This window comes from Pecten maximus, chromosome 18 (genome assembly GCF_902652985.1).
Source record: "Pecten maximus chromosome 18, xPecMax1.1, whole genome shotgun sequence".
Lineage (NCBI taxonomy): Eukaryota > Metazoa > Mollusca > Bivalvia > Pectinida > Pectinidae > Pecten > Pecten maximus.
In genome coordinates, this window is record NC_047032.1 from 28,025,187 (window position 1) to 28,046,945 (window position 21,759).

The following is a 21,759-nucleotide window of genomic DNA, read 5'->3' on the forward strand; positions in this document are numbered from 1 at the left end:
AAGATCGAGATAAGCGACTGATATTGAACAGTCCGTAGTGTCTTTGAAGTCACGTCCTACATGGTATCTGGTCAATAAAGTAGATATTAAAAGATAACCCCTCGTTAACATATAAAAGGGAGAAATTGAAGGTCTGGTTACTGTTCCGAAATGCTCTTCAATAGAAGTAGCCTTGTTCCTGGGACCACTGATTAATAACGCTCTGCCAGATGAACTAAGAGAAAATTCTCCCCTACCGAGTTTGTAGGTTACGGATCAGTAGTTATTTCTCTCTTTTTTTTTAGGTAACAGCGATGCTTGTGGAAGTTGAAATGACTATGTCCCTACAAGGTCGCTATCAACAATATATATTCCAATGTATCCGCTAAGACCCTTCTATCCTTCTTTGGCTAAAGGGAAATTCTCCAATTTAATAGAAGACATTATGAATAATCATTGAATTAGATTGGCGTATGCCATTCCATTGACAGCCCAGCCAGGGATGTTAAAGAACTAGCATGCATGAAGTATATCATATCCATGAAAAACATGTAGTGTAAATATGACTACTTGATGACCTCGTCGCTGTATATCGTTATCATTGAGAACCCTGGATGGGACAAATTCAGTATGTAAGCTCTGTGTTGTTCCCATCAAATTCTTAGGTCAGGACCCTGGATGGGAAAAATTCAGTATGTAAGCTCTGTGTTGTTCCCATCAAATTCTTAGGTCAGGACCCTGGATGGGACAAATTCAGTATGTAAGCTCTGTGTTGTTCCCATCAAATTCTTAGGTCAGGAAAATGTCTATAGAACTAAGTCTTTGACGGGAATATAGCAATGTTACTAGCATAAATGATGCATGATTTATATAAGATGTATATAAGATAATATGTAAGATGATCATATTGTAATGAAGTAGACTACAAACGCATTTACTTTAGGCTTAAAAAGCATGGCATTCCAAGATTTCTTTAATTCTAATCTACTTGTGATTGAGTGCACAATGAGAAATACAAACTAAAAGACGTGTTTTCATTAATGCTTTCAGATTAATGATTTAATCAATTGTAAAGATCTAGTGTTCTAGAAACATTTACAGAAATTGTCCAAACAATGCCATGCCTTGTCATCATCATGTGGGGCCCTCTTGTCGTGGGGTCCATGGTGGGGTCCATGGTGTTCATGTCCACACACGCCCAAGTCAGTTTCACAATCTGCCTTCATATTGCAAGCTGTTGGGTAATACCACAAAACATCTTTTAGTGTTTTATTTCTGCTAAATCGGATACGTGCATACTTTTATGCCATCTAATCATTATTAATCCACTACTTATTCAGACACTGTTTTGACGTTTTTTACTAAAAGTTAGAAATCATTGACGATTTGAAGCTTTTGGATCATAAACATGCTGTATTATGAAACGTTTTTGTTTCGCATTCTTTAAAAACAGTCAATTGAAGTTAGACTAATTTGTCAAAATTTCACTCGGGCACTATTAAACCTTTCCCAAACTAATGACGAAATTGGATAATTTCACGAGAAAATGACACATCACTCAATGTTTGCATGAGTAGTACTTTATGTAACAATCTTTAGAACGAGTGCTCAAATAATCACGTAATTGCACGTACTCAAAGCGCATAAAACGTCAGAAACAATTATATATCTAAATGTGGTAGAGAAAATATGTCCGAAATAATTATTCAATTAACCACTTTAAATGAATATGTATCATTGGAACCGTACGGAAAATGGCGGACAATTTTTCCTAGAAACAAGAAAATACGGAATTAGACTCAATATCAGTGGATTTATTTTGAAGCCGTGTGTTTGTATCTACCATTTTCAAAGCTAAAATAAAGCGCCATCACATTGAAGGATATTTATAGGTGCATCAATTACTTACGGACGTTAGGATCAATAGCACATGTGCATTCGTCATGCTCACAGATCATCATTGTGTTGTTGCCAGCACACGTTGTTAGCACGCACGCAGTACTAACGTCGTCATCTTTGTGGCAGTGCTCGCTCACTACGTAAGCTGTTGAATGAAATAAATATTAGTATATACAGCAGTATAGGAGCACACGAGCTTCAGCGTGAGTAAATAAATACAATACCCAACAACCACTTGTCTTGTGACCTGTTTCTACCACAATTTCGAGAAGGCAGCGACAGGATTGTAACCTTGTTTGGGTACTCGTATATGCTGACATATGCAAATAAGGCGTTTTTCAAAAGATGTACCATAATCAAAGGTATTTAGTCAGAGCAACTACTGTATATAACGTACAGTGGTAGTTAGACGGGTCATCAGTTCTGCAGTGCATTAATGAAACAATAGCCGACTTTAATCTGTTTCCCACCAAAACTCGACTAATCGCCTCTTTGTCTTCGATGTTTTGTGAGACTGGCCGTCATTGATGTGAACTATATATGTGCTGCCGTGTTCGGGACCTCTATATACAAAAATATAATAACGGAGATGCATTCTAAACAACAGATATTGTTCCAGTCTGTCGTTTTTCCCTAGAACATTTTGAACGAAATCTCAACTTCTTCACGTCACGAGCAGTTTTTGTGTTTGCCTCTGATGCCATAAAGCCATCAATATCAAAATCATTGACACGTCGGCGAAATATCTAGATGTGATAGCAGTTTGTACATCAAGTCTTGGACACGACTGTATGACGTCGAAGCGATATCTGATGACGTCAACAAAAGATCGCTTGGCACGAAACAAAACAGGAAAAAGTAGTTCAGGTCAGGGCAATCAAAAGACCGGAAGGCCATATATCCAACAGTCAGCACGTTTACAAAATGGTCCAATATTCGAGAAGCACAACTGATTGTGGTAGAAACAAAAATATAAGTATGAGTCTAAGACGGAGACAATCTATCGGTTACCAATAAAGATAATTGCCATGACTCAAATAGTACATAATTTCCGAATTTAAAGTCATTTTTGATAAGCGTTCACGAAATTGTGCATTCGCGAATATGTCTGAAGATGAAGTTCGCAAAATGAAAACATGACAAAATCTAGGTGATTTATCACTTTTTTTGGCCGAGATAATTATCTACCAAAATTCAAAATGTGACAGATATAACTGGATAAGTCACCTTAATGTATCTCGGCATTGTCTAGGAAACTACTTCGGTCACTTAACACTTAAAACCCATCTTCGATACTTACCAACAAATGCTGCAAGGCAGGCGGTGACGATGAAGAACCTCATTGTAATGGGTGAAAAAATACGTCTTAACATTGATAGCAGATCACGTTTATATACCGATGTCTTATCTGACTTATGGACAGCTACTGATATGATAGAGATCTAGATCACGACAAATTTCATAACAATACATGATTGATATGCCAGTGGCTTAGTTCTAAGACACGACTATTTAACACCTTTAAAGTTGTGTTTTGTTGGAGTTTTTGGCGTGTATGTTTTCTGTCAGATAAAGGGTTTATTCGCGATAATGTGTTTTTACATTAAACTCAGAAAGCAAAATAAACACACACAAAAAAACAACAATTAAGTGTGCATAAGGCTATAGTTCATAGCAACACGAACCATAGCCTCATTTCTTGAAGTTTTCCTGTTTTTATGAATCTGTCTCCATAAACTTTCCATAATTGTACTTACAATTTATACACCAGGCATGTTCTTCTGTAACACTGCTGCCGGTTGTCCTAATAGGTGAATCCTGATTTCTGTCTTCTAGTCAGAACTTTTAATTTGTGAAACGAATCGTGTACGTCTGTCTCTACTTGATGGTTTATCATTCCAGTTTATTCCACTTCGAGGACGATCACAGATTATTGGAAAGAAAAACACCTCAGAACAAGTGCATTACATATGTCTGCTTACTTCTGATACATAGACCCCCCCCCCCCCCCTCTCTCTCTCTCTCTCTCTCTCTCTCTCTCTCTCTCTCTCTCTCTCACACACAGAATTCGGCAGTATGCTTCAGTGAGGTAGCACTATAAATCGGCAAAACCCATACAATGTAGTGACAAGTACTCACGTGTAGTGGCTGTATGTATACATTGCGGGGTTCAGGATCAAAGAGGCCGCTCTCTGACACCCCGCGGGATTAAATACTAGCTCACGTGCGAAATGAGTTCCAACCAAGGGAGCTAACTCCCCCGATTTTCACTACACTAGTAACAAAGTGATATTTTCGCTCAAATGAAATGTCTACTCGTTTTACCTGGTATCTGTATCGGTTTATTGCCGGCACCATACATGTATCTACTGAATACGTATTTTTTATAGTCAAACCAACTTTTTAGACTAGACCTTAGCAAAAACTGACGACTGATAGATGTGAATCAATCAGAAAACGTTAGGGTTGTCCCCCTTGAATGCAGATTACTCCGCGCGAGCGTGAAATGCGTGTAATATAGATTTTTCTTACATAGCAATCTTACATGTGCAAACTCAATCAAACACGGCAAGATATAAGTAAAAATTAAGTAACTTACCAGAGCCCCTAAAAGGTTGTTATCAACAATATTTATTCCAATGTATCGACTAAGACCCTTCACCAACTCTCTTAAGCTGAAGCTTTAAACTTAGTTGTTGTATGCCATCCCATGGAAGCCTAGGACTAGCATAAATGTATAATTTTATGGAAGAAAGTCTTGGACAGAAAAATTGTAAATGGAACTAGCATAAATGATGTATGATTTCATTGAAGAAAGTCTTAGACGGGAAAATGTGAATGCAACTAGCATAAATAAACAATTAAATATTAATATTTAATTGCATTTATGTTAAGTGCTTGTGATTGTTGTATATTATGTATATTAACCTTATATGGTAATTTGACATCACATGACCAGAGTAAGACTGCGCTGTCAGGCATCACGTGATCATTGCGAGACTGCGCAGTACAGCTTTTGAGACGTCACTTTAGCGTCAGCCAGAAAAGGGAGTCAAAGGCCAAAGGTAAATGTGTTTTATTTGCATTTGACACGGGTCATTACCCGATTTTTATTGTACTTCCTCTGCTCATATTGTATATCCGGGTCATGGATAGTTCGCCAGTGAACGTGGCTGTTATGGGACATAGCTTTGTGCGCCGTTTATCGGAATTTGTGTCGAGTAGGGATGCAGAATGGCGGAATTTGAGGCTAGAGGAGTCGAGTATCAAGGTTTCCTTTCTGGGCAAAGGCGGAGGTCGAGTTTCTGATCTTTTTTCTGATCAATTCAGACGTTTCGTGGAGGCGGTAACTCCCGATGTGGTTATACTTCAAATAGGTGGCAATGATGCTGATTGTCCTTCGGCAGAACCTCGTCGATTGACGATTAACATTTTCTCGATTGCGGAGTGGTTGCTTGGGTATGGGGTAAAGCATGTTGTGATTATGCAGTTGTTACCGAGACAGCAAACTCGTCGGGTTTCCCCCGTTGTGTACAACGAGTTTATTAAGACTGTGAACCAACACATCAAACGCATGGCTAGCACACGAGGTGATATTTCTTACCACAAACATAAAGGTTTGAAGGGAAGTCCCACAAATGTGTTTCGTCGAGATGGGGTTCACCTAAATGACGCGCACGGGCTCCCCAAGTATGTAAGGAGCGTGCGCGGTGCGGTCATTGTAGGGGCCAGACAACTCAGCTCGTGAAGACTAACTGATCACAGTAAGTTATGTTTAAGTGTTGTTGTGTAGTTGCCATAATATAGCGGAAGTAATGGAAAGATTGTTGTTGCTCGAGGTTCTGTTTATTGTATAAACTTAGAGATGAGCTGTAACCAGTCAACTTACACGTGATCTCATACTTTCGGTTTGCTTCGTGTGTTTGTTTACAATCCGTTATGACCTAGTTAGGATACACGTTTCACTACATACGGTAACTACTAGTTTCACAGGTCATATAGTCGACATGCTAGGGGCCTTTGTGGCCTATGTACATTGGTTCTTCATACAAATATAGTTTTGCAGTTATTTCCAGCCTCTGTGGCGTCTTAAGTATGTGTTGGGTGCCTGTGTGTCACCTTTCTAGGTATATATAGGTATATATATATCTTGGCCTTTGTGGCGAATTTTTACATTGATAAGCCTTGGTGGCTGATGTCCATATTAACAAGCCTTTGTGGCATATGAACTATACCTGTGTGGATAGTTTGTTAATATTTACTTGTATGTGTGTCTGGGACATGGGTAATTAGTAATGGTGTCATCATTAATCAAATAAATAAACAAATGTGACTTACACATTGTTATGTGGTTTGCTAGACAAATTACTGAGGTGTATGGTTATTTTGATGATGTCTACATTTGCATTGTTGAGTTAGGGCAAATAATAAATACTAATTACATGCAAATAGGTTACAAGTTTTTGAGGCCAACTTGTCTCTAGCTAGCTTGTTTTCCTGTCACAAAGTACATGTTAATATGTCTATACTGGGGCATCCAATTATATGTATTTTCTTTCTTTTTGAGCACAATGCCTCTTACTAGACGGGCCGCGAAAAACCACAGGGTGATTAACACCACAAGCACTGAGCGGGCAACTGAGGTCCAGATAGAACCACCCACTCCACCCAACATAGTCAGGGGCAGAAGGGCCAGAGGGGCAGTGGAGGAGGTGCCAGTGGTGATGGCAACGACAACGCCTATTTCTCAAACAGCTGTTCAGACGCCATCAGTCTCAGCTATAGCAGCTGAGCTATTCCAACTTATGAAGGCAGAAGGCATGGTGATGAGAGAACCACAGCCAGTGTACCATAGCCTGGGTCAAACAGGGCAATCAACCACTATAAGTGCCCCTATGCAACAGCTGGGGCCTTCTACATCAGGAACAGCTACATCAGCAGCGCTTGGTGCTCCCGGACAGCAGTTGATACCTCCAGTGCGGACCACAACGCATGATAACGTATTGACTGAGAATTCGTTGCCACTGTCCGATATTGTTTTTGGGCCTGTGGCCGACAGTTTGACAGGTAATGGTACATTACCTGTTTTCCGCAGCATCAGCCGCCCGCTTGACGTAGGTCTAGAGCCCCGAATGAAAGAGAAAATTAATTCGGATCAGTTTGTTGAGTTTGGGGCCTTAATCAATCCCAATAAGTCAGAAAAGTATGACATAACCTTTCAGGCCAACACTTTGTCATTGGTGCCAAAAATCAGAGCAACACAGCTCAAAACCTTGGAGCAATGGCAGAGTGCCTTTCAAATTTTCGTAACAGTTCTGACAAAATCAAAACCTGCTTTGGCTGCTTCCCTCATGAAGTACGCCCACACGATTCAAACAATAGCAAAAAAGGCGGGTGATGCTGCGGCGTTAGCATATGATATTAATTTTCGTAAGTGGAGGCAGGCAACCCCTGATGATCTTCAGAGTTGTATTTAGATGCGCTGACAGCGGGAGTTCAGGCTAAACGCCCCAGCAATCAAAATTCCACACCACCTGGTCAACAGGGAAAAGTTTGTTATTCTTTTCGTAACAAAGGGATGTGCAACAAAGGAAATTGCTCCTTTCAACATGTCTGCAAATTTTGCAAAGGTCCCCATTCCTTTAAAAAATGTCAAAAGCCTGCCCAGCAAAGTCAGCCCACAAATAGCCAACCCGCCGGTGGTAACAAACCCAAAACACCAGGTCAATCAAAATGAAACCATTAGTACTTCTCCAGTGAATTTTAAAAATATCAAACAACATCTTGATAATTATGATAATGAATTAACCAGTTTTTAGGAGAGTGGTTTTCAGTATGGGTTCTCTTTGCGTTATGAGGGCCCTAGGATGTTTAGGCATGCTGACAATTTGCTTTCGGTAAAACAAAACCCAGAAATTCTGGATCAGAAAATTCAACAGGAAATAGCTCTAGGTCGTATTTCGGGCCCCTTTTCAACACCACCTTATCAGAATTTGCAGATATCACCGCTAGGTTTAGTACCAAAGAAAGAGCCCGGGGAGTTTAGGGTCATACATCATTTGTCTTATCCTTTGGGCTCGTCCATAAACGATGGTATTGCAGATAGTGATAAATCAGTGCAGTATGAAACTTTAGATAAAGCTGTGGAAATAATTAATCATTTTGGGCAGGGAACTTTAATGGCAAAAACGGATATCGAATCCGCATTTCGTATCATCCCGGGTCATCCAGATGATTATGAATTGTTAGGAATGAAAATAGGTTCTAGCTACTATTATGACAAGTGTCTGCCCATGGGATGTGCTATTTCATGTCAACTTTTTGAAAAATTTAGTTCGTCGTTGCATTGGATTATGGAACATCAGTTCCATGCATCTGGTATGGTTCACGTTTTAGATGAATTTTTATTTTTGGGACCGCCAGATTCAAACAATTGTCAGGTTGATTTACAATTTTTTTTAGATTTATGTCAACATGCTCGCATTCCGATCAAAGCTTCCAAAACAGTCATGCCAACAACCTGTCTTACATTTCTTGGCATAGAATTGGACACTGTTGAGATGGTAGCTAGATTACCAACTGACAAAGTTGAGAAAATGAGACAAACAATAGCTGCTTTTCTGGTTAAGGGCAAAGTAACGTTACGTGAAATTCAGTCCCTGATAGGGTTATTAAATTTTGCTTGTCGTGTTATCACCCCGGGCCGACCCTTCCTTCGTAGGTTAATATCATTAACTCTCGGCTTCAGTAAACCTAACCATCATGTGCGTTTAATAAAAGCCGCAAAGTGTGACCTGAGAGTTTGGCAGGTTTTTCTGAACCATTTTAATGGTACTACCATGTTGTTACCCACGGCTTGGCATTCATCAGATACTTTGTGTATGTTTACTGATGCCAGCAATTTAGGTTTTGGAGCTATTTGTGGGTCACATTGGTTCAATGGGGAATGGCCAGAAAAATTACAGATATATCACATTAATATCAAGGAACTGTTTCCGATTACAGTCGCTCTTGAAGTGTGGGGTCACAAACTTAGGAACTCTAGTATCCTGTTCTTTTCGGACAATCTGTCTGTAGTCCACATAATAAATAAACAGTCGTCGTCAGATCAAGTCATGATGAATTTAGGTAGAAGGCTCGTTGTTGCAGCCCTAACTTTTAACATTCAATTTAGGGCTCGTCATATTCCTGGCAGGTTGAACGTTGCAGCTGATTTACTGTCTCGTTTACAGGTCCAGGCTTTTCGTCAGCACGTTCCACACATGGACAGTTGTCCCATGCCAGTACCTCAGACGTTGTTACAAATCTGACACAAGAAGTACGCTGCCTGCTAGACAACGCACTTACCGAGAGCTCTAAACAATTATACAGGAGGGCTTTTCATTTACTGTTTACATTTTTGCATAACACTATGCATGTTAGATGTCACTTGCCCATTAGCATTGATCACTTAGCACTGTTCATAGCTCATTTGGTACAATCTGGCTTTGCCACTTCTACTATTTATTCTTATGTATCTGCTATTGGTTATGCACACAAATTGTTGAATCATACAGATCCTACTCAAATTTTTGTTATACGGAAAATGTTAACAGGATTACAGAAGAAAGGTAAAGCTCCTGACACTCGCCTTCCAATTACTCAATCGATTCTTCAAAAGCTTGTTTCTTCTTTGTCAGCAATTGATCTCACCCCTTATGAAATCTTGGCTTTCAAGTCCATGTACTTGTTGGCATTCCATGCATTCTTGAGAATTGGGGAGATTGCTGCGGGCCAAAGTAAACACAACCTTTTACAACTTAGCAACATTCAGTTCTTTAAGGTGGGGTCAGTTGCTTTTCCTACGCGTTTAGAAATCAAATTTGAGTCGTACAAAGGTCATTATCATACTGATCCTATGACTCTTTCCCTACAAGGGCATTCTGATAAGTCGTTTTGTCCAGTATACAATCTGTATTGCTTTCTACAGACAAGGGGCTCAAAACCAGGTCCTCTATACATTTTTCAGTCGGGCAAACCAGTCTCCTATGCATACTTTACAAGAATTATGAAACGTGTTCTGTTAGCTTCTGGTTATAGCACTGACTCATATAAGAGTCATAGTTTCAGAATAGGAGCTGCTAGTTTGGCCGCAACCATGGGGGTACCTGAGGGTGATATTCAAGCAATGGGCAGGTGGCATTCGCGTGCGTTTAAGAAATACATACGTATACCAACTTTTTCTGCAATTTAGTTAGCTAGTGAGTTGGATGCATGGCATCTTCACACTAGGTTAACATTGAACAATAATGGTTTGATTTGCCTGCCTCCCATTTTACATAACTTCATACAAACTATTTAATGTTAGTTGTGTTTATTACATTAGAACCATTCTATTGTTGGCGTCATTTAACACGCAGTGAAATTTATCATGAGCTGATTATGAGTGAAAAAGTGTATTAACTAGCTAGACTGCAAAGTGGAAATAAGGGTCTTGGGGTGATGCACCTCTGCTCCTTTTTTCATTATTTTATACACGGGGTATTACTGTGGTCAGTATACACCAGAAAGTTACATTTGGTTCAGTGCGGTTCTTCCTTAACATTTCCATGATATTCGTTGGACTTATCGTGTATACGTACAATCATATGGGCATGGGGTGATGCACTTCTGCCCTTAGGAGCCAATGGACGTATTTGGAATAACCGCATATAGTAAGCTTACTAGTGACACTTCAGTGTAAGCAATGATATTTGGGATGGCTTATGCCATTCATACGAAACTGTTCAGTTCATGAGACACAATTTTGAACAATGTGCATTTCTTAAAGGGAATTTGGGATGCTTCAGCTCTGCCCTTCTCATGTAGTTAAAGTTATATATGTATGTAAATAATTGTATTACAAAGTTATTCCTGTGTTAATCAGTTTTCAGTCAGACTGCTTCGGGTGGGGATGCATTTGTAATGTCACTGACCCATGGGTCACTGACATGACACTGCATGGTGGCTGATTTTCCCCCTCACCTACAATAGTCATATATAGAAAGTTATCCTGATTAGGATAAACCGTGTTATGTAATGTTAATTTTCATTACATAAGGTTATGTAATTAAATATTTCATGTCGTTTTAATAAACGGCCATTTCAATCTATCAAAGTGTTTCTGTTCTTTGTGACTATTGGACAAGCTTGCAGTTTGACTGAAAGCGCAGTGTGGTAAAACAAGCAGCTGAGCATAAATAAACAATTAAATATTAATATTTAATTGCATTTATGTTAAGTGCTTGTGATTGTTGTATATTATGTATATTAACCTTATATGGTAATTTGACATCACATGACCAGAGTAAGACTGCGCAGTCAGGCATCACGTGATCATTGCGAGACTGCGCAGTACAGCTTTTGAGACGTCACTTTAGCGTCAGCCAGAAAAGGGAGTCAAAGGCCAAAGGTAAATGTGTTTTATTTGCATTCCCACCTCCTACCCCATCACCGCTATGGTTGTTTGGCCTTTGCATTCTCTTTTCTTACAGTTGACAATTTACTTTTAGAAATCCTGTAAGACGTGTTCATTTTATTTACTTGTTGAGAAATCTTTGTAAGATTTCAATCATCGATTCTTTTTTACTGTTGCGAAATCTTTGTAGATTTCATTCATGTATATATTGTAGAATTATGAGGATATCTGTTTCATTTGGTTAGGCAATCTTGGTAGGATTTTGTTCATTTTAAGATTGTTTTTCAAACTTATGTTTAATTTTAATGTTTTTCTATATTGCATTTACTGCTTTATTCAATTTAGTATGTACATGTCCATACACACCTCAAGTGGTATTCGGTTATAATTGAGTGAGTAAACACTTACCAGCTGGCCTAGAGCACGGATAAATCCTACCTCCCTCTTCCCTAGAAAGGGGAGAGGTTGGGGCAGCCCGCTCGCAGCACACTTGAGGTGTTACATGTTACGTTTTGTACAATTTTTAGGTTTGGGCTGATTTTCCCCCTCACCTACAATAGTCATATATAGAAAGTTATCCTGATTAGGATAAACCGTGTTATGTAATGTTAATTTTCATTACATAAGGTTATGTAATTAAATATTTCATGTCGTTTTAATAAACGGCCATTTCAATCTATCAAAGTGTTTCTGTTCTTTGTGACTATTGGACAAGCTTGCAGTTTGACTGAAAGCGCAGTGTGGTAAAACAAGCAGCTGAGCATAAATGATGTATAATTCCATGGAAGAAAGTCTTAGACGGGAATATGTTTTTCTTGAATATCGGCACAGCTTACAAGAATTATGTATATAACTTCCACGGAAGAAAGCCGTAGACGGGAAAATGTCTGCAAAAACACACTTTGTTGGTTCCGCAGTAAATACATTTGTATCAAATGTATCATAAATCTTGAAAGTGTAAAAATCAAATTATTGACACGTGTAAATGGTTTAATGTAATAAGAAGATTAGACTTTAATTTGGAAGACTACAAACGCATCGGATGATTTCAAGAGTTTCTTTATTCCAAGCTTAAAAAGCATAGATTGCAAGAAACGAGGATAAGATGTTTTAAGAAAAGACAAGTGTTCTATTGATGTATTCCGAATAAATAATCAAATTAATTGTAAAAAACAAATGGTGGACTAGAAACATTTACAGAAATTGTCCAAACAATGCCATGCCTTGTCATCATCATGTGGGGCCCTCTTGTCGTCATGGGGTCCATGGTGGGGTCCGTGGTGTTCATGCCCACACACGCCCAAGTCATTTTCACAATCTGCCTTCATATTGCAAGCTGTTGGGTAATACCACAAACAAATCTTTTAGTGTTTTATTTCTTCTAAATCGGAGAAAGAAAAGCGTATCAAAAGTCATCTAGATAAAACGCCATTTCATGACCCATTAGCCTTAATTTCTGAAAGACTGCAGTATTTAGTTTAAAAATTAGAAAACATTGATGATTTGAAGTTTCTGTGTAATAACCATGCTTCATTACGATATATGGTTTTGTATCGCGATATTTGAAAATGACCACTTAAAGGTAATTATATTCGTCAACAATGTCCGCTGGTGCTAATAATCTCTATCTAGAGTAATGAAGATAGGGGTAAAGATATCACCTATTATTTGCGTGTGTAGCACTTTATGTAACTTAAGTCTATATTATGAGTTTCAAAAATTCACGTAACTGCTCTAATTTATAGCGCATTAAACGACAAATTAATACATATCTAAATGTATAATGGTAGTAAAGATATGGCAGGAATAATGCATTCAATATTTTATTATTTTATTGAATGTGAATTGTGGCGAGCAATTTTGTTATGAATTTAAGATACTGATTTAGCCTCTTTAACAGTGAATTTATTTTGAAGCTGTGTGTTTGTATAATCTTTTATCAATAATATCAATTTTAAAAATGATATGAACAGTTTCGAAAATTCTCCAGAAATCGACACCATACGAATATCTTTCTTTGAAGAACATGCATAATGAACTTACGAACTCGTGGGTCAATGGCACATGTGCATTCATTATGCTCACAGATCATCATGGTGTGGTTGCCAGAACACTCTGTTAACACGCATGTAATACTAACGTCGTCATCCTCGTGGCAGCGCTCGCTCACTACGTACGCTGTTGAATAAAATAAATAGTATTATTTGCAGTGTTATAGCAGCACATAAGATATTATGTTAATGGTAATGCGCACTTACATATAATTCACTGTCTGATACATAGTGGTGACACAACGAGTGATTGTTGGATATGATATTTAACCTGGTTTAATTATTTTTTTTAAAGTTACATAGACATGAGTTTTAACGATAGTGAAATAAATACCCTTTCCAACAGCCACGAGTCGTGTGACCTGTTTCTACCACAACTTCGAGTCTGCATTGGCGAGATTGTGACTTTGTTTGAATACACGTGTTGTATAATATGGCTGTTTTTTTTAATACGCGCGTTTTTCTAACATGTATGTATGCAATTAAGGAGTAGTGATGTAAAAAGTTGAAAATTGATATTAAGAAATTTTAATTTAGCAAATAATGTATCATATAATGATATTTTCTCTTCAAATATGATCAACTATATAACAAACTTTTGTATCAAGAAGTCTTTCAAAAAATGTCAGCAGTACTGTAGTGCATTGTAGCAGGCCGGGTTTTAAGTGTAAATACTGTACATATAGTTGTATGGTCGCCTTCTAGCTTCCGGCTAGGGGAGATTTCCCTTTAGCACGGTCGTTAGAGCGGCGGACCAGTAAGCCGAGGGTCGCGGGTTCGATCCCGGCTGGCTGCACACTACTACTCCTTGAACTTTTACAGCATAAATGAAACAATCACGGACTTTTTGAACGTATGTGTGTGTTGTTGTCGACGCATCGCTGTCACTGTCGGAGTTCAAGACCCTTTGTCTAGGATGTCTCTGGGAGACTGACTTGTGGTAATGTTTTATTGTAAATGTGCTGCCGTATATAGGACCTCTAGTAACTATATTGTAACGGAAATGCATTCTGTGCGACAGATATTGTTTCAATCGGTCGCTTTCCCCAAGAACATTTTGAAAGAAATCTCGACTTCATGCCACAAACAGTTTTTGAGTTTACCTGTGATGCAATAAAGCCATCAATATGATCAAAATCATCGTTTGCAACAGGTGAACGAACAAAAACAATACCGCGACAGATTTAGATTTAATACCAGTTTGTACATCAAGTCACAACTTTGACACGACTGTTTGACGTCGAAGCGATTTCTGATGACGTCAACAAAGGATCACGTGACACAAAGCACGCGAAGGAAAAGTAGTTCAAAATCACAAGCGATCGTAAGACCGGAAGGTCATATACCACTAGATATATATCGATAGATTTAACCAGCAGGTGGCATATTTACACAGTGGTCCTATATTGGAATAACAATAGCATATTGTGGTTGAAAAACAAAAAGAAATCTGAGTCTAAGTGAAACAGACCTTTAGATAACTCAAAAAGTCAAAACTTCTTGAAGCTTCACTTTTTTCAATTAAATCAATTAAATTTCTATAAAAAAAAAAACAACAACATATTCCTCTAGTTAGGGAAATGAAAATGTTATCTTTGTCATTGGAATATGTCTTCATGAATTAAAATTATCTCAAGCTGAATGTATTTATAGTTTTTCATGTCCTAAAATATCCAAAGGCGCCACATCAAGTTACTTCGATAAAGCAATTGATAAAATTGCATAGATTCATCAAAGAACCGATATTGGCGTTAGCATATGGTGCAATCAATTCGAATAATTGACCGAAATATTTAAACTGGCAGCACTTCGTAGGAAAGAAAAGACCTTTATGATTGTTAACCCAGTTTTGTGTATCATACAGCACATATAAATCAAAATATTGAAACTATTGAGATAAGCGATTGTACAGACACAGATGCGAATAATACCTCCCGACCTGTATAAAAATGCGGTACAACAAATATCAACTGCACCATACAGCAATTTTGTATCACTTATATTTCACGTCGAATTCATTTTCACGTTTATACCCTATGAGAATCAATCGCGAATTTAAATCCTTCGCGATGGTTTTTAAGAAAAACAAACATCTTTGGATAATGACAAGCTATCAGTTACCGATATAGATGATTGCAGCAGAGGCCATAACAACCGTTAATTGTTCGCAAATTTAAAGTCACTTTTATATCAATGGTCATGTAATAATGTATCCGCAAATATGTCTAAAGAAATAATTGCTATCAATACTTATTTTTTGCCAAGATAAATATCTATCCAAAATTATCATGATATGCTAGGGTGACATTGATAACTCAATAATTAATCTCGGCATAGCCAAACCAACTACGTCGGTCACTTAGCATATTCTACAGTGGCTAAAATCTATTCTCAATATTTACCAAGAAATGCTGCTAGGCAGGCGGTGACGATGTAGAACCTCATTGTAATGCGTGAGAATGACGTAACAAGGACAGCAGAAGCAGACAACGTTTATATATCCCGGTCTTATCGTACATACCGACAGTTACTGATATGCTTTAGATCTAGCACAAGATAAATTTTGCAAAAAAAACATTAATATGTTACTGACTTAGTTCTAAGACACGGCAGTTTTTTCTCTCGCGAAAATGGTTGTTAGACTAATAAACTACATGCTGAACAGCGATGGCCATCTTTTTGGTGAATATCAAACTGAATCAAAATATATATACATTTATGTTCGACCTGTAATATTTATAAATTATTGAAATACTTAATTAGAAGGCCTCTTAACTAGACTGCATTCAAATGTATAGAATGTTTATATATACTACAACGTAACACGATTAATATGAAGGATACAAAATCGCGTTATTTGTAAATAAAGTCGTACATGCGACAAAGTTTCGTTAAGGTTATGTGCCCGACATTTTGGCCTCTGGTTTGAGCATATGTCCCCGTAAGGAAGGTCTAGTGTGCTGTCTCCATGCACGCCGTCACGTACCAAAGGCATCAAAGGGGTATTTAATGTATCACGCTCATTTAAAAACGAAATTGCCATAAATATTTCATTAAACAAGTTTTCTGTCATTAGATGTATAGATAATGTTGTTTACCAGTCATGCGATCAGTATTTTCACTTTCGTACTAATATTTTCAAATTTACCGGAAAACTGCAAAGAGAGAGATAATGTTACGTCACGTAACATTATCTCTCTCTTTGCAGTTTTCCGGTAAATTTGAAAATAAAACGCTCTGTACACCACTTGCATATCTTCTGTTTTTTCTTATTTTATAAGCATTATGTTATGTATAGAACTTAATGTGTAATTCTGCACCGAAGTATATATCAAAATAAAACATAAAGACATGAGCACTTAGTTAGCCTCACTGTGGGAACTAGCTCTGACACAACACTAACGCCATTTACATAATCGGATTGATATGTTTTGATGTATATACAGACAATATGTTGGCATGTGTATTGATAAGAATATATATACCTATACCTATATAAGAAATAACAATCCATTCGTCCCAGGAATATGGCAGAGAAATGTCCCTTAATTACTTAATTTTGAACTATTGAGCAATGGATGTCTAGAATGAATTTATAAGCAGTTTTGAAACACCAAATATATGCATAAATACTTTTAATTACTTTTTCTTAGAAAGTCGTTACTGCCTAAATTCAATCAACTGCTTTAAGGTAAATTGCTGTATCACATGTTCTAAAAGAGCAGACTTTTGTCTGGGAAATCTGGTAGATGCTTTGATTTTTTGGCGAAGAAGTGCTTTTTGGAAAATGGCTACATTTCAAAATTAAATTGAATATTGTCGTTGCTTATGTATTCTTGGTAAATGAGCACTCTCATCCTCTGAGTGCCGAGGGAAGGTCATGCTTATTATGAAGGAAGGTCAGGGTATTATGAAGGTAGGTCATGGTATTATGAAGGTAGGTCATGGTATTATGAAGGAAGGCCATGGTATAATGAAGGAAGGTCATGGTATTATGAAGGAAGGTCATGATATTATAAAGGAAGGTCATGGTATTATGAAGGTAGGTCATGATATTATGAAGATAGGTCATGGTATTATGAAGGAAAGTCATGGTATTATGAAGGTAGGTCGTGGTATTATGAAGGAAGGTCATGGTATTATGAAGGTATGGCTTGAAAAAGGGTAAGACCAGCATGTTTTCTGGATTTTTCAGTTAAAGTAAAAAGATGACATGGGCGACTAAAATGATCTTTCCTAGCTTGAGAGAAGGAATAAAAAATGTATTGACTTTGTTAGTTTTGTTGTTAGGACAATAAGTGAAGATATCTCTCCTGAAGTGGAAATGGAGATCCTACTAATAAGTGAGTGTAGAACTATGGCTGTTTCCAGTTCTCCCCAAAACAACCACAAAACAACCACGTTATACGAATCATTCAAAGATCAGTCATTGTAAATGGTCGAGTTTGTAACACAGAGTTTATAGGAGACGAAAAGTGTAAAGCATCGAAGATGTGAAAAAGGAAATTTATCACACGGTGTACATGGGAATGAATCTCTCTCTCTCTCTCTCTCTCTCTCTCTCTCTCTCTCTCTCTCTCTCTCTCTCTCTCTCTCTCTCCGGCATAATTCACATTTCCTTCTGCTTGACCTCATGGGATTCTCTGGTTTATCTGGTTTTCTGCCACAGTAAGATTCCCCGCGCCCTTCCATCCAGGCCAACAAGATTGATAAATATAAGTTTGTATACCTTGTTTCGCAATCGTTATAAAATCAATAAACTTAACACTACATTTTCCCCTGCACTGTATCTCACATCCTTGTCTTTTATTTCATATCTCTACTTCTTCTTTCTTCTTCTTTGTTTTTTACTCTTCGTTTCACTCCATCCTTTCTCATTCCCCATGTCGGTTTTCTTATTTGATATGCAAATTTTTGCTAACCCTCCAGAAAAGCTGTTCTTGTTCATCTTTATTTCAATGTTTCAACGCATATATATTTTGCTTATATTGTCCCCTTCTTTTATTTTTTTTCTTTATACTATTATATTATTGAAAGTTTGTCCAAATGCATGAAACAGATAGTAAAATATTATGTTCCAAACCTTTTTGCCCGTCTCTGTAAGTCGTTGGTGAATTACTAAACACAATACCAGTGTAATATCGTATTTGAAAAAGGAGATATCTTACAATAAACATTTACGTGCAAATCGTTAATTTAAACTAGAAACTAAAAGATTTTATATCACAGATACAGGTTTCTTTTGAATGTTGGCACAAGGGAGACACCTCTGTTTGTTGTTCAGCAGCAACCACATATCCGTGGTGTTTTTATCAAATACGGTAGTTCACCTCTTTTGAAAGAGTAAAGATAGTGTTTATTCAATGCAGAATTTAAAAACTTCGACAATATAAGGTAAAAAGAATCCGAGCCAAAGATATTTGCAAGCGACATATATTTGACAAAATGCTTGACGAGACAATAAAAACAGTTATCGGTACTAAAAGTGTTATGATTGTTCGTTAATGTGTGGTGAAAAGGTAAATGAGGTTAGAGGAGATATGAATCTCGATTTACACACTTTACACACTTCGAGTGCTGGTGGAGTCATGGCGAATGGTTGAGAGATGTTGAAAACGGTGTTCACGAAGTGTCAAATCCTTTAGCGTCGGTTGCTGGTCAAAATTTAGATTTTTACGCCGTACTCCTAAACATTACTCTCAAACTTCCTTACAGATCTGTATTCTCAGATCATTGCATACATGAAAAATATGACCAGGTGTTCCATCTAAATGTAGGTCAAATACATGTAATGTCACGATTTCAAGATAAGACGTCAGTACCAACATACAACTGCTATCTGTAATAATAATCATACCAGATAGGTTAAACCAGGGTTTACTCCCACACAAACACGTCTGACTTATCACATAAGGAAACAGAATATTTACAAATCAGATCATAATGTCGACTTTTCCTATTGTCTACATCAACCTGCATTTATCGAAACCAAGCGTTGTGTTTTAGTCAGTAGTCGATATCTGGCGCGGAAATCGTGACAATGGGAACCAGTCCTTTAATATTAAATCATCAGTAGCATGCAAATATGTAGAGGAAGCAGGGATGTTGCTGTCTAGAATTTAGGAAATTGTGACAATGGGAACCAGTCCTTTAATATTAAATCATCAGTAGCATGCAAATATGTAGAGGAAGCAGGGATGTTGCTGTCTAGAATTTAGGAAATTGAATTTATTACTTTTAGCATACAGCTTACATGTAGTTGTAAACTGTCCCTGTTGGTTATGTTGTAAGCAAACATTGAGGTAAACGGCTGGTGTTGAATAGTCTGGAGTAACCTTGGTTTGAACTTTTCAAGGTTTTGCTTTTTAAAGATAACATATCGTCAATATACCTATAGGTGAAATTAAATGGCTTTGCAAGATCTCGGTCACCTGTTCTGATAAGCTCTTCACTATAATCATGCCCTCGTACGAAAACAAATACAAGTCTATTTCCATGAGTATGTTGATTGTCTGTTGGAAGTTCTGGTCACCAAACTCAACAAATATGCAGTCAGTCAGAACCTCAATCGTTGTCACGATTTCATCTTCGGTGTAGTTTATATGAGGTATATTCGTATGTTTTGCGAAATAATCATGTCCCCGTATAGTCCTCCACATGTGCTTATACATATAATGACTTTTGCCTTTCTTGGATATGAAAGCTCTCATCACAAGAGAATGAATGCGTTCCTTTAATTTAATTTAAGGTAGTTTAAACAGTAGAAAAATCAAATGTTTTGATGGAAGAAATATTCTTTAGTGGCTTTTGATCAAGATTAGTCAAAAGACCTTAGAGTTGTTCAAAATCCAGATTTCATTAACTCCACTTCTGGAATAAAAGTATTCCTATAGGTCTACAGTCTCGACTTAATCGGAATACGACTAGCAGTAAGAAGCCTAGATAATGTTTAAGTTGAGTTCACTACTGAAGAATGATTGTAAATCGTTTCATATTTAGAAGCCCGGCAATGTGAAGGTAGGATTAAACTGGTTGTCCAGCAAGCCTTGTTCTTTTTGTAAGCAGGACATTTAACAGTACATCACATCTTTGGACAAATGGACGAGGATTTCCCCTTAACGAAGTATTGCGTTTTTATTTACATTTACGATACAGAATATTAGAGAAAATTGTTACTTATTGTTCACAGGCTTATTATTGTTGAATTTCTATGTTCGCGCTTAGACTATGCCGTGAATGGAACAAAACCATTCAGTTCCGGTTACTGTAAAAGTGGAAATGTTCGCGGCGTGGAAATTTTCGCTTATTTCGCGATCATTAAATCTCCGCAAAATATCCACACGCGAATATAATAACACGTGAAAATATTGACACGCGAACATTTCCACCAAATAAACTAAATACACTAATATCCAAGCCGCAAGTTCCTGGTAGTAAACCATGTCGTCCATGATGTGTAACGTTGTCATGGTCGGTCAATTGTCTGAGACATGGTTATACTAACTTGAGTAATTAGTAAAATGATTTCATTTAATTTAATGTTGATTGATCATTTGGAACTTTCTTCATTTCATGATAATTACGATCGCTTTTACGTTACTGTACATATCAATCGCAAAGCTGGTCGGCCATTTTGTAGCTATAGGCCCCAAAACAGCACACGTTCACTCGACATGACCGGACGTCCGATCCTTTCAACTTGACCGCGAGCAGTGACGCCTTGCGTGGCCTGTCTACCTAGCTTGAGGGAGCAGGTTTACATGTGATCAAAATCAAATAATCAAGAGGTGTTCAGTCGCAATTAAATAATCAAAATACTTAATTAACACTGCATTCAACAGTACACGGATGATTTCTTAATTTACCACACAGTACGAGTACTGATAACGCATGCTATTTATACATTTTCGGGGCCTAAAGTTGCAATCAGGTGTCTGGTACGTGGTGTATTTTCAATGCAAAAAACTGAATCAACGCTAATACATCTGATATATATATATATATATATATTATCTGTCACACAGACGTAATGCAATGATCACACTTACAATCAATTAACCTAAACGTGTCTATTGATCAAAGTTAGGCATATTCAATGGAGTTTGCCGAAAATAATCTTACCTTATATACATTGTCAATAACATTGCAGCGCGAAAATATCTTTTCATCATGACTGACAGCGCGAAAATATCCACGCCGCGAACAGTTTGGAGGCTGACTAAGCGAAAATTTCAACGCGCGAAAATATCCACTTTTACAGTATTACAACATTGGCCTACTTTCAGATCAATTTTTAAATGATGCGCAGACATTTTCACATTTCTATATTTCGTGCAAAATTGATGAAATATATCTGCATAAAAATATCCAAATTTGCGTTATTTAATGAGCTAA

General features: G+C 37.4%; 2 protein-coding genes across 4 annotated transcripts; one reads left to right on the forward strand and one right to left on the reverse strand.

Annotated features, from left to right (window-relative positions):
- Window positions 1-1,006: 1,006 nt before the first annotated feature.
- On the reverse strand, window positions 1,007-15,852 carry LOC117316622 (serine protease inhibitor Cvsi-2-like). Of its 3 annotated transcripts, none has more exons than XM_033871299.1 (3): window positions 15,768-15,825; window positions 1,889-2,023; window positions 1,007-1,213 (listed from the first exon to the last, which is right to left on the reverse strand). In XM_033871299.1, exons 1-3 carry the CDS (start codon window positions 15,808-15,810, stop codon window positions 1,065-1,067), a joined length of 327 nt encoding a protein of 108 aa, XP_033727190.1. In that variant the 5' UTR covers window positions 15,811-15,825; the 3' UTR covers window positions 1,007-1,064. The 3 variants fall into 3 exon arrangements, with proteins under 3 accessions (XP_033727190.1, XP_033727188.1, XP_033727189.1); XM_033871297.1 differs by lacking the exon at window positions 15,768-15,825 and adding an exon at window positions 3,179-3,309; XM_033871298.1 differs by lacking the exons at window positions 1,007-1,213; window positions 1,889-2,023 and adding exons at window positions 12,358-12,650; window positions 13,358-13,492 and having other exon boundaries at window positions 15,768-15,852.
- LOC117316621 lies at window positions 5,578-10,672 on the forward strand. Its single transcript, XM_033871296.1, has 2 exons — window positions 5,578-6,945; window positions 9,111-10,672. The coding sequence occupies exons 1-2, from the start codon at window positions 6,390-6,392 to the stop codon at window positions 10,109-10,111; spliced, it is 1,557 nt and encodes a 518-aa protein (XP_033727187.1). The 5' UTR covers window positions 5,578-6,389; the 3' UTR covers window positions 10,112-10,672.
- Window positions 15,853-21,759: the final 5,907 nt, after the last annotated feature.